The sequence below is a fragment of the Capricornis sumatraensis genome, chromosome 2, assembly GCF_032405125.1.
Source record: "Capricornis sumatraensis isolate serow.1 chromosome 2, serow.2, whole genome shotgun sequence".
Taxonomy (NCBI): domain Eukaryota; kingdom Metazoa; phylum Chordata; class Mammalia; order Artiodactyla; family Bovidae; genus Capricornis; species Capricornis sumatraensis.
In genome coordinates, this window is record NC_091070.1 from 28671269 (window position 1) to 28685637 (window position 14369).

At 39.2% G+C, this 14369-nt stretch overlaps 1 protein-coding gene across 1 annotated transcript in view; it reads right to left on the reverse strand.

Moving 5' to 3' along the window:
• Window positions 1–8855: 8855 nt before the first annotated feature.
• SYT16 (synaptotagmin 16) overlaps window positions 8856–14369 on the reverse strand; it is a 150158-nt gene continuing 144644 nt past the window's right edge. Inside the window, 1 exon segment of the mRNA XM_068992202.1 lies at window positions 8856–9169. Within this exon segment, the coding sequence (XP_068848303.1) occupies window positions 8856–9169 (314 nt within the window).

Here is a 14369-nt window from a genome sequence, read left to right on the forward strand (position 1 = left end):
TCAGCACTAAAAACAAAATGAGCTATCAAGACATGAAAAGACATAGAGGAAACTTAAATCCATGTTACTAAATTGAAGAGGCCAATCTGAAAACACCACACACTGCATAATTCCAACCATATGACATTCTGGGAAAAGCAAAACTATGAAGACAGTAAAAAGATCACTGATTGCCAAGTATTATCAGGGAGGGGTGAATAAGCAAAACACAAAAGATTTTTAGGTTTGAGAAACATCCAGGAGTGAACCCTAATGTAAACTATGGACTTTGGCTGGTAAGGATATGTCGATGTAGTTTCATCAGTAGTAAGAGATGTACCCATCCTGGTGTGGAGGGTTGATAGTGAAGGTGGGTGTGCAAGTGTGGGGAGAAGGGAGTGTATAGAACTCTTCACTTTTGCTCAATTCTGCTTTGAATTTAAAACTGTTAAAAAAAATTAAGTTTATTAGTTTTTTAAAAAGTAAATAGGTCACAAAGACCATCATGCTTTTTACCCAAAAATAGAGGTCAAATCTTATTTCAACAGATATTTTTATAGAAATTTCTGTCACAATAAAGTATACAAATACTAACTTCTTACAAATTTAATAATAGAATCTTCAATAAAATAAAATTTAAAATTCTGGAAAAGACTGTTTCATAATAGTAATACTAAAGTTTAATTGACAGCTGCATTATTATGGTGGTATAATAAAAGACTGTATTATATTTGGGGGTAGTTGTAAATTGATAAACATTATCATGTCCACAAGGAAATGTGGCAAAATTAGTAAGCTTTGCTTGAAGGTACCAGCTGTAAAGAACTTGAAAAACTCTTGAGAGACATGTATTCCTAGAAAGTGAACATATTATGTAGAATAAGTTACATGAAAATATTCTTTTAGTGCATATTTTCTTCACTGATCAGAGTTTTTATTGGCAGCTGTCTGATATTTTATCCCAAACATCTAGGTCTTAGTAAATAAGAGATGTGAACTTTTCTATTAGGGACCATCAACTAAGCAACACTAAAAAACTGTCTTCAGTAAGAATTTCTAGGCCACCAAACATTCTGACTTAACTTACATGAATTGAGACATGTTTAGTATTTATCTGAGATAAATTTTTATGATAAGAATTATAAGCAATAAATCCACTAGAAAAATTCCTATTTTTGTCTTCTGTTATAAAATTGAAGGCATTAAAAGTTAGATTCACATTGTACATTGTTTGAGACTAGAAAACAATTATTGGTCCCTCTGCCAATATAACGACACCCCCAATGTCGATCTTTATCCATTTCATAGGATGCTCCACTTGCGTGTAATGTGTATAATATCTAAGACAAATTTTCATCAAAAGAAACAGAGGAACATAGGCATCTTTGTTTACACTGTCACCCCTTTATCTGGCAGCCAGTATCTCTAGTTTACTTTCTCAAAAAGTAAAAAGTAGCAATGCCTTTCAACTATCAATCACTGAGCTTGTAAAAATTGTGTCACACTCGTTTGTACAGACCTAGCATTCCAGGGTCCAACTTACTGCCTTGCAAAGGGCATTCAATATTCCATTCTAAGAATAAAATATATTAAATAACCAACTTCTATCTCATGTTATAACTCACTTCATTAGTGGAAGGGAAGCTGTATTTCCTTCCTCTGAGGCTAAAACATATCTATCTATTTCAAAGAGAAGCACAGACTAACAATCAATGTATTTATTCCTCAAGTAGAGGCAGAGTAATACTTTCCACTTAATTCTTTTGAATGAATAAATTATAAACTAAAACAAAAAAATAGAGCAAGTAGATACTTTAAGGGGAAAATGAAACAAAAGTACTCCAGAAGCATGGTGATATCAATGGGAAGACAGCCTTCTCACAATCTTTAAAGTGGAACTGGGAACACTGTCGCTTGAAGGCATGACGTAAAAACTCCCATACAGACACCTGAAGGCAACATTAGTGAGCTATGGGGAGCCGGTAACACGGTTTTATTCTAGTGTCCTAGGCTTCCATGCCTGCCTCTGAGTTTGTTCTCTAAACCTCAAGCTGTTTTATCAGGTCCACAGTGGCTATAAATATAACTGATTATTGTCTGTGTGTCTAGGATACTGCTTCATAACCCGAGGGAAACAAAAACAGTCAAAGCACCTCAGGAGAGGAAACTCACCTGGAGCCTGCAAGCATCCTCAAAGTAACCTAAACAAAGGCCGAGCAGGAACTCCCTGAAGAAAGCCTTCTATGATGCAGGGAAAAATCAATGTGGAAAAATGTCCAAAGGGGAAGAGGGCAGACCTGGTGTGTTGTTATTGTTGATCCTGTTTGCAGGTTATGTGTACAATATCAGGCTCAGAAGGAACTTCAGAAAGACTGTCTTTCTGGGTGCCCTGCTGTTCTCCTTTAGTCAGAACCCACCACTAATGCAGATGTTTCTATTTCAAAAGACTTCTAAAAGTGATGATTCTGTGATCTCTCCAATGTGACCAAGGCCTGCTCCGAGTCTCAGACTTCCCACATGTTTCTTCCAATAAATTGAATCGATACATGTCACCTCTTTCCAATAACTCAAAGTAAGGAACTTGACTTCTGTGGTATATAATGAGACTAATTGAACAACTGTATGCTGGTAAGCACTGTTATTTATTTTGTGACTAATTGCTTCAAAGTGTAGTCATGGCACTCATAAAAGATTTTAAGTCGTGTTATCCCAAAGAGCATGGTGCCATAGACAAGGAAATCCAAAGAATACATTATGAATTAGCACAAAACCCCCTTCATATCATTCTTCTTACAGCTCAGTTAAACTCTCTTGACTTAAAGCTCTGACTCTGTCCACATGTCAAGAAGAGAGGGGGTGAGTGGTCTTCTTGGTAAGCACTCTTTACATCCTGGATAACCGTGCTTAGAAATCACCCCTCAGCCTTCTCAATACTCAGCCAACCCCTTTACCTTCTCTACATGCTGAATTACTCCCAGCTAAAACCCCTAAGCTAAGAAATTCTCCAATCTCTTCATGTTTCTCCTTAACTGAGAATAGTAGGATGTGAGTCAACACTTTAGCAACTTCAGAAATGTGTTCTCACACGTCCTCATCTCAGAACCCTGTTCAGTTTAAATCCACTAGTATGCAAGACTGGTTCGTGGCACCTGGTTGTGCTTAATATGATGACTGAATGTCCACAAAGGCTCTTCTAAGTTCTTTGGAAACTCTTTACTGGAGGACAACAAAACACATTTTCTATTACATCAAGGCACTCTTGAAAACCACTTAAAAAGGACTTAATATCAACCCTGATAAAATTCCTTTCTTTATGGTCTCTGAAGGGAAACAGAGATAAATCATTGGTCCTGACTATTACTTCCCAGTCAAACAGCTAAATATAAATAGCTGCATCATTAGATCACTTAAAAAAAAATTACCTATAAGGATATAAAGAAAGCTGAGCACCGAAGAATTGATGCTTTTGAACTGTGGTGTTGGAGAAGACTCTTGAGAGTGCCTTGGACTGCAAGGAGATCCAACCAGTCCATCCTAAAGGAGATCAGTCCTGGGTGTTCTTTGGAAGGACTGATGCTGAGGCTGAAACTCCAATACTTTGGCCACTTGATGCGAAGAGCTGACTCATTGGAAAAGACCCTGATGCTGGGAAAGATTGAGGGCAGGAGGAGAGGGGACGACAGAGGATGAAATGGTTGGATGGCATCACCAACTCAATGGACATGAGTTTAGGTAAACTCTGGGAGTTGGTGATGGACAGGGAGGCCTGGCATGCTGCGGTTCATGGGGTTGCAAAGAGTCAGACACGACTGAATGACTGAACTGAACTGAAGGATATAATATGGATATAAGAGCTCCCAAAAAGAATGTTTTCCATTTTGAAGAGTGTCAGTAGTGTTAGTTGCTCAGTCTTGTCCAACTCTTTGTGACCCCATGGACTATAGCAGCCAGGCTCTTCTGTCCATGGGATTCTCCAGACAAGAATACTGGAGTGAGTTGCCATTCCCTTCTCCTGGGGATCTTCCCCACCCAGGGAAAGAATCCAGGGCTCCTACACTGCAGGCAGACACTTTACCATCTGAGCCACCAGGGAAGCCAAGGAGTGTCAGTAAGTGTGTGTTAGTTGCTCAGTCATGTCTGACTCTTTGCAACCCCATGGGCTGTAGCCTGCCAGGCTCCTCTATAGTGCCACACTATTTATCTTACTTTTCAGGTCAAAGCTGAAATAGGTACTCAAGTCGCCACCTTTAGCAACTCCTTTGATAGGAACAAGGTGCTCTGTCCACATATGAGCAGTAGAGAAGAGCTGGGTGTGAGAAGAGGTCTTGAGTGCGATTTATCAAGATGTACCTACAAGCACCAGAGTGGATAAACTGGTTATCATACAATTATAAATTGGTCAGGATTTGGTCATTATACATCATTTAGGGATTTATTAAGACTTAATTTCTTCCACACACTAGGCTTATCACGGTTGACATTGTCCCAAATGCAGACTAGCTTCGTGTAGTGTTACTAGCATAGCAGTGAACATAGCTGCCTTCCAGACTAGCTTCACCTGCCTACCCTTTTTAAAGTATCTGCAAATTGTTCTTAGTACTTCTCTAGCATTACTATTACTTTCACTAGAAAGAGAAACAAATCTTAAATGCATTTTTAAGCATGATCGTGAGAAGGGAACATTGAATGGTTACTATATGCCCATCTCTATACTGTTATTTCATTATCAAAAAAAAAAAAAAGACCTTTTGAGGTAGGTATTATTTCCATCTTCCAGTTGAATAAGCAGGGTCACAGTGTGGCTAAGCAATTTTCTTAGGGCCACACAGTAGGCAGACTTTATTTAAAACCAGACTAGGGCCACAGCCTGTGCCAACTTCTCTGAATTGTTTAGATGAATTTCATTCACTCCATCTCTCTTTTCTAGAATTCCACAAGTTGTGAAAAATGATAGTTAATCTAAAATGGCTTTTCATTTATATTCGTTTATTTTTCTTGCATATATGCAATAGATGCTGATGGTATCTAGCATATTTATCCTTTAATTCTTCCATACTCATGCTACATCATTTATTTCTTTTATAACTTTTCCTAGCTTTTCTTTTTGGAATGAACAATTTCTAATACAATAAAAATACTTTGGCCATTTCAGGATTATCTATCATTTGTTTTCCCTGGATCAAATAGAATGGAATGGTCTTTAGCCACAGTTTATGCAAAGGTTAGAGAAGAGGCCACATGTAATTTCTAGTCCTGTTTCTTCATCATTAAAGGACATGATGCTTGCTTTTGATTTTATGTCATCTACAAATAATCCTTTCATATTCACTTTTCTGATCTTCATGTCTTGAGTACTAAGCCCTCTGCTGCAAACGGATAACCAGGCTTTTGAGAAACCCTTAGTTCCACGGTCCTTGCTAAAGATCAATTTAATCAATTCAATGGCTATCAGAGAAGCATTTTCACTTAACCTGATGGGAGTTCCAACTTAAATAATGCATTATTTGAAAGGAAAGAGTTGTGGTTGTCAGAAAAGACCATGTGGTACAACCAGAATGCAAAACATAGTGACTGAGAAGTGTTAACAATCTGTCAAATATTGTGGGTGCTACATGTTACAAAGGCAGAGGCTGTGTTTCAGGCTGTAGCACCATGGAGAATACCAACATTTGAGGTCAATCTGTTACTGTCATGAAAGTTGATGCAGAGTGAACAGTGCCTATAGTGAGCAGCAACATAGTACCATGCTTTCTTTTTCTCTTCTCATCTCCCATCATGGAAAGGATTCTTTCTCCAACTTTGTGCAGGTGGAATGTCAAGTCTATTACATCCAAAGACGGTACAAGCTCTTTTTCTATTAAGAGAGATAAGACATCCCCCTTCACAGTTATGCAACAGCAGCAAAAAGAGGGTCCGAAACAACTGTGCATCACACTGGGAGCCAGTGGAGGAGAGAAGTGAGAGCAGGTGCTCGGCTGCCTGGTGAATGGCCCATTTAAAAATTCAACAACAGTCAAAGGGGTGTAGGGAACACAAGAGCCACCTCCGTGATTGGGGAAATGGGCACTTCCCAATTCAGTGTTAACTCATGCCCTGAAAGAAGGCACGCTGTAAATCACACTTCCATAAACCTCCTGCATCATTTACCTTCTAAAATAATATTTTATAAGCATCCTCATAGAAAGAACTACTCAAACAACAAATTCTAGTGCTTCTTCAGTTTCATATGTCACTATGAGATATTAATTATTAGCTAGATAAAATAGGCAAAAGCAGCTTTAACATGGCAGAACCAACAAATTATCTTTCATAACTCTTTTGAAAAGCAAATGTAGATATAAAAGCTCGAGTGAAAAACACGTTAAGTGCATTGTGTCTAGACTCTGCCAAGAAAACAAGGAAATTTAAGTGCACAAAATGAAGATTTTACTAAACCAGAATTTCAAATCAATGTAAAAAAATTCAGCCTCATATTTTAATGTGTCTTGTCATTAGCATTTTATATTTATACAAGCTTTAGGGTGAATGTGGCTGGATATTCAAGATGTACATGCATCCTACATGGTGAATAGCACCAACATAGTAAAATTATACAAGTGAAAAATGCTTTTCAGGCAGCCCTCCCCTTAAAATTTCTGTAAACTCTACCATAATCAGACTATGAGAAAAAAGATCAAGCACACAAAGATATTTTCACTATATCAGAAGAAAACCTTAGAAATGGTGGGTCAAAGCAGCAGAAAATGAAATATAGGTGATTACTGGGTACCATAAGACTACGGATGCGGCAAACACAGAGCAGGAAAATATGAGGAGGAAAAATCCAGGCTGTCTGTACAATACATGCAGATTTTTTTCAAATGTAAATTTAAAGTGAATGCTGCTTCTATGTCACTGGATAAAAGAAAGCATAACAAGGCTGCTTTGCTTCCCCTTAAGCACAAGCGCATAAAGAGAGTAAGGGATGTGAAAAGCCAATTCTTTGTGCCACTACTTAATCAACTGCACTCAGTTCTACTCAATGACACAGCCACACTGCAAAGACCACTCAGCAGTTAATGGATATGATGTTGGAAAAGCACTTTAAGGTCTTCCAAAGCAAGGTAGGGGGAAAACCCAATGGAACATGGTTTTACTACTTATTCACAATAACTGAGCAGCATTATGTACAGAACTCCCATGACCTGAAAAGAAAGTAAGATATTCATTTCTTTTTCTAATTCTGATTCTTCCATAGGAAATCACTTCTTTCAAAAGCTTGAAATTGGAATCGAGTTATCCTGTGTCCTAGTCTGGGCTTGTCAGGATAACCATTACAGGCTGTAGGAATAAATATGCGCTTCAAGTGCTACAGCCTACGTTTACAATCTGTCAAAATGCAGAGCTGAGGAGGAGTTATGTGTTTTTAACTGTATACATCCATCACTAGCTATCATCCTTCCCACAGACAGTGAAAAGTCAACAATGAAACATAAAAGCTAAAAATAAATGACAGCAATTGCTCAGTAGAGCTGCACATGGGGCTCAGTGTTACACGTACACACACTCCTTCCCTTTTTCAAGACTGCCAATTTAAAGGAATTGAAATTAAGGGCTCAGACCTAAGAAAATAAACATGCAATGCACAATAATGTAAAAGTCAGTCAGAAGTAAAATTTCATGCTCATAAACACATGATCAGTGTTCTCAATGGTATGTGACCAGAATGCAAGTAGTGACTAATACACGTTGCTGCAAATACCATGAAAAATGACAATTATAGGCACTTCAAATGCTCAAAGAAGAATCCGTGTCATTCCTCACAAACTGAAAATATTCTTCATTCATGTTATAACATGTTCGTTTCTAAGTATCAATCAAATCAACATTTATTAAAGACCTATTGTATGCAATACATTATGCTTTGATGGTCAAAAATATTGCATTAAAAATATGGTTTACATGCAAGTACACAATCAAAATATATGTATGAGTGAGTATATTGTATTGAATATAGAAAAAGTATCCTCTAGGAGACCACTAGATTCAGAAAAACCAATATACCCATGACTTAAATAGTTTTTTTTGGTTTTCTTCTCATTCTATAAGAATTTGTCAGGTAAGAAAAACAGCATAAAAACCTTGAAAGTTTTAATTTTGAAATCTTACATGCTCAAAAGGAGACAAGTTGCGTGTAACAGTAGTTTTCTAATTCTTTTTCAGATTCAAAATGGTTCATCTAACCAAATCTCATAGGAAACCACACTGTATAAGATAAAAAGAGCTATTTAATTCATACAAATTTGCTTAATAAGTGCAAGTTTATAACATTTATTTGTTAGTCAAATAAATGAAGGGTTTTTTTAATAAAGAGAAAAATGTGAAATGGGGAATTATGGATGAGAGCTACATTCTTTTATGAGACTTAGGGTCAGATTTACTTCTGTATTTTGGAGTGTTTTGCACCATATTAAGGAAATTCTGATTCCTACACACGAGTGGTTTACAAATCGTAACTTTTAACAGCACTCTTACTGTTAAATCTCAGGGAGCAGAGGCAGCCAGAGAGCTTCATTCCAGAGCCTGACCCAAAACTCAATAACCTACTAACATAAATTAATTTATCATCATTCATCTTAACCATGATGACATTTCCCATAAAGTATATGTGACAGCACACATCTGGGCTTTTTTTAAATTATAGTATTTAAATCTAAATCAAACCTTTGAGAAACTCAAAGACCCTCCCACCCTCACAAGGTCTTAGGGGTTAGTAAAATTCAATCCCTTCTTATAGCTTGTCTGTAAAAAGCCTGCCAGCAAGCACTGAGTTGGTATCAGTAATCGAAACATGTATCACCAGGGTGGGTACAGCACATAAACACCTCTTGACAAACCTAGGATTCGAGTAGTGTGTGCCACCTGCAGACCTGCTGCCCTTTGGTCTCCTTCATTTCCTCCCAGTGGTCTCGCTCCTCCTCTCCACTGCTGTTTTGACCCAAAGCAATCCAACCAATCATCTCTTTACGCTTCATGGTACGCCTGTTATACACGGAAATCATCAATGTGACATCAGACAGCTGAAAGAGGGCCACCTGGAAAACAAAGGTCTCCTTATAGACGGGATTGGGCTGACCACGTCGGATCGACGTCTTGCAGCGAGACATCTCTTGACCCACAGAATTGAAGAGAAAGAGCTTTCCGTATGTATCTAAGAAAGAAACAATGGAAATGAGAAGACATCAGTGCCTTCTGTTTTGCTGGCTTAATTGCAGTATCTACATGAGCAGTACATTTTTCCTTTTTAACATACTGAGCAGCATCTTTAGGCCTGGAACTTGCTGTTGGACTAACACACAGGCTTTTCCGGTGACTCAGTCAGTAAAGAATATGCCTGCAATGCAGGAGACCTGGGTTTGATCCCAGAGTTGGGAAGATCCCGTGGAGAAGGGAATGGCAACCCACTCCAGCATTCTTGCCTGGAGAATTCCATGGACAGAGGAACCTGGTGGGCTACAGTTTATGGGGTCACAAAGAGTCAGACATGACTGAGCGACTATCACACACACGACACACACCTTACATGAACTCTTCAGGAAAGGGATGATTACCTTTAATGCTTAATGTTTCCTGTGGCCCGCCATGGGATACCATGCTGATGCTCACTGGAAGGTCTACATGTGCAGGGGTGTGTACGTGCAAAGGCATGTATGCAGTGGTATTTGTGGACATGTAAATTCTTCATCCATATTTTATTTATGTAACAGTATATATACATTTTGCTCTATGTGTTTTTCTTTTCATTGTCAAAGTACTATTTATGCTTAAAGAGTCTCTTCTTTTCTCATTCTCTACTTATTCTTTGGACCACCTCATCCACTCAATGACACCTACCGGATCTGTATCTCTGACCTAGACTTCCCTTCCAAGCTCAAAATCCAAAGGAATACCACATTGTTTCTTGTAAAATCCCATCTTACACATATCATGTCTCCCTTTTAACAACTAGCTGCTTTAGTGTCCCCTAACCCTGTGAATGTAGCATCATCTGCTCAAGTCCCAAATCAGAACTCAGGACCGCATTTTTGACAAGACTGGCTTCCTTACCCCTAGTCCAGCTGATCAATCACCAAGTTCTGTTGATTCTGCCTCCACAACAGCTCCCAAATCCACCCACTTTCTTCCCTCCCAATGCTGCTGAGCTCTTGATGTATACTGTCAGCTCAGGTCACCAACCTCTCCCGCGTGCATTACTGCATGTTTCTTTGCTGATGTCCAGTCACTGGATTGACAAATCCCATAGTCAAAGGTCTGTATAGTCAAAGCTATGGATTTCCAAGTAGTCATGTATGAATGTGAGAGTTGGACCATAAAGTCCTGAACATTCATTGGAAGGACCGTTGCTGAAGCTGAAGCTCCAGTATTTTGGCCACCTGATGCAAAGAGCTGACTCAATAGAAAAGACCCTGATGCTGGGAAAGACTGAAGGCAGAAGGAAAAGGGGACAACAGAGGATGAGATGGTTGGATTTGGCATCACAGACTCAGTAGATATGAATTTGAGTAAGCTCTGGAAGACGACAAAGGACAGGGAAGCCTGGCATGCTGTCGTCCATGGGGTCACAGAGTTGGACACAACTGAGCAGCTGAACAACAACAATAGTCAGAGAGGTCCTTATAAAGTACAGATCTGGTTGTATCACTCTCACTAATAAACAAAGACTAAACCTTCAATACACCCCACTAGTCTCAGGATAAAAAACTAAATTTCTCAGCATAGACTACACACCCCAACCCTCTTATCTTCCAGTTTCATTGTGCATCACCATTGCCTTTATACACTACATCCCCACTCCACTGAACTACCTTCATCCCTCCAACCCACCCTGCTTCTCTTTCTCTTTCTCCTCTGCATAAGTTATACATGCCCTCACACCCCAAATGATACCCACCTTTCAGTTCAGTTCAGTCGCTCAGTCGTGCCCAACTCTTTGCGACCCCATGGACTGTAGCACGTCAGGCCTCCCTATCCATCACCAACTCCAGGAGTTTACTCAAACTCATGTCCTTTGAGTCAGTGATGCCATCCAACCGCCTCATCCTCTGCCATTCATTAGTTTGGTTTAGATGTTACTTTATCTGAGAATCTTGGATGACTACTTTCGCCCATGCTGACCATCTGCAGGCTCCATCAAAATATAATTTTACCTCTCTCAGCACTCATTACCCAGTATTTCCATCGCCTGTTTACTTGCTGCAAAATTGTCAGTTCCCAGATGGGAGAAAGAGAGATTTCCCTGTTAACCATTGTACCCCATGCCTGATATAATGCCTAACATGTGGTAGACACTCAGTAAATATTAAATATTTTATAATGAATGTTTGTGACCATCCAGGAGGCTCAACTTTCTGTTTTCTTTTGGACTTAAGTTTTCAAATTTGCAAAATGGAGCTAAATCCCTCATTTTATAACCCCTGTACTAGAATGCCATCAGATGGTCACTAGCATCATAGGTTTAGTCATTTATAGAAAGTAAGTACTAACATAGTCTATTACTTTTGCTAAAATTCCTGAATGGATAATTATAAAAAATTATATCTTAAGACAATTCTATTTTTACTAAAATTATGTAATGTATCAATATCTTGACTTTCTCTTAACTACAACTTTTGCCACTAATTTATAGGGGTTTTATCCTTTAAAAAAATCTATATTTTGGTGTTTCCCAAATTTTATCTTTTTGTACATTCTGTTCAGTGTGGGCTAAATGCTGATTAGTGTTTACTGCTCACTTTCCCACCTAACAACCAGTCAAACTTTTTAAAGTGTAAACCCAGATCCCTGTAATTTATCATTCTCTACAAAGGCACTGTAAGATAGGAAACAAATTACAACCTGCAGTTTTCTTTCTATGTTGATCTTTTTCTATTCCGGTTTGATGTGTTATTTTATGCACTTATCTGCTGAGAAACACAAGATGTGAAATTGCACTTCAGGTGTGAAAACACTTTTCTGTCTCAGAAAAAGGGCTCTCCACTCTTCAAACTGCTCTATGGAAAAAGCTGTCAGCAAACTGACAATAAGGGAGTGAACTTGTGTTTCTGCAGCCGTACAGCTACACAATTCCTGGAGGAAAAGTTCAATTCAGTCACCAAACTGATCTGGCAATTCTGCTGCCAGTTATGGCAGTAGGAATTCAGTTAATCTTGCAAACAAAGACTTGCTCATTTCACAAAGAGAGCAATTTCCAGCTTTCTCCTGGTCAGAAGATTATTTTCTAATTACGAGAAAGGCTATTTACAACCAAATCATCATCACTGAAGCTGAATTGTACATGATTGACAAAAGGGGAAAATAATAAAAGTATAAATGATCCAGTCTGAGGACATCTGACCAGAAGAAGAGAAATGCCAAGCCAATTGTTACAGCTCAAAATTATTGAGAGTAATCATATGCTTACTTTTTAGCTATCCAGGGCTATGACCAGAAAATTCTGCTTGTGAGGAATAGTGAGGAGTAAGGTTGGAGCAACCCCACGTCCAAGGAGTGGTGGCTGTGTGGGCGCAGGAGGGCCTAGAGGAGCTATTCCACTTTCAAGGTAAGGAGGGGCGGTGGTGAGGAGATACCCCTCGTCCAAGGTAAGGAGCAGTGGCTGCACTTTGCTGGAACAGCCATGAAGAGATACCCTACGTCCAAGGTAAGAGAAACCCAAGTAAGACGGTAGGTGTTGCAAGAGGGCATCAGAGGGAAGACACACTGAAATCATACTCACAGAAATCTAATCAATCTAATCAAACTAGGACCACAGCCTTGTCTAACTCAATGAAACTAAGCCATGCCCGCGGGGCAACCCAAGACAGGCGGGTCATGGTGGAGAGGTTGGACAGAATGTGGTCCACTGGAGAAGGGAATGGCAAACCACTTCGGTATTCTTGCCTTGAGAACCCCATGAACAGTATGAAAAGGCAAAATGATAGGATACTCCCTAGGTCAGTAGGTACCCAATATGCTACTGGAGGTCAGTGGAGAAATGACTCCAGAAAGAATGAAGGGATGGAGCCAAAGCAAAAACAATACCTAGCTGTGGATGAGACTGGTGATAAAAGCAAGGTCTGATGCTGTAAAGACCAATATTGCATAGGAACCTGGAATGTCAGGTCCATGAATCAAGGCAAATTGGAAGAGGTCAAACAGGAGATGGCAAGAGTGAACATAGACATTCTAGGAATCAGCGAACTAAAATGGACTGGAATGGGTGAATTTAACTCAGATGACCATTATATCTACTACTGTGGGCAGGAATCCCTCAGAAGAAATGGAGTAGCCATCATGGTCAACAGAAGAGTCCGAAATGCAGTACTTGGATGCAATCTCAAAAACAACAGAATGATCTCTGTTCGTTTCCAAGGCAAACCATTCAGTATCACAGTAATCCAAGTCTATGCCCCAACCAGTAATGCTGAAGAAGCTGAAGTTGAATGGTTCTATGAAGACCTACAAGCCTTTTAGAACTTACACCCAAAAAAGATGTCCTTTTCATTATAGGGGGCTGGAATGCAAAAGTAGGAAGTCAAGAAATACCTGCAGTAACAGGGAAATTTGGCCTTGGAATATGGAATGAAGCAGGGCAAAGACTAATAAAGTTTTGCCGAGAAAATGCACTGGTCATAGCAAACACCCTCTTCCAACAACACAAGAGAAGACTCTACACATGAATATCACCAGATGGTCAACACCAGAATCAGACTGATTATATTCTTTGCAGCCAAAGATGGAGAAGCTCTATACAGTCAACAGAAACAAGACCAGGAGCTGACTATGGCTCAGATCACGAGCTCCTTATTGCCAAATTCAGACTTAAACTGAAGAAAGTACGGAAAACTACTAGACCATTCAGGTATGACCTAAATCAAATCCCTTATGATTATACAGTGGAAGTGAGAAATAGATTTAAGGGCCTAGATCTCATAGAGTACCTGATGAACTATGGACTGAGGTTCATGACATTGTACAGGAGACAGATATCAAGACCATCCCCATGGAAAAGAAATGCAAAAAAGCAAAATGGCTGACTGGGGAGGCCTTACACATAGCTGTGAAAAGAAGAGAAGCAAAAAGCAAAGAAGAGGAAAGATATAAGTCTCTGAATACAGAGTTTCAAAGAATAGCAAGAAGAGATAAGAAAGCCTTCCTCAGCGATCAATGGAAAGAAATAGAGGAAAAGAACACAATGGGAAAGACTAGAGATCTCTTCAAGAATATTGGAGATACCAAGGGAACATTTCATGCAAAGATGGGCTCAATAAAGGACAGAAATGGTATGGACCTAACAGAAGCAGAAGATATTAAGAAGAGGTGACAAGAATACACAGAAGAACTGTACAGAAAAGACCTTCACGACCAAGATAATC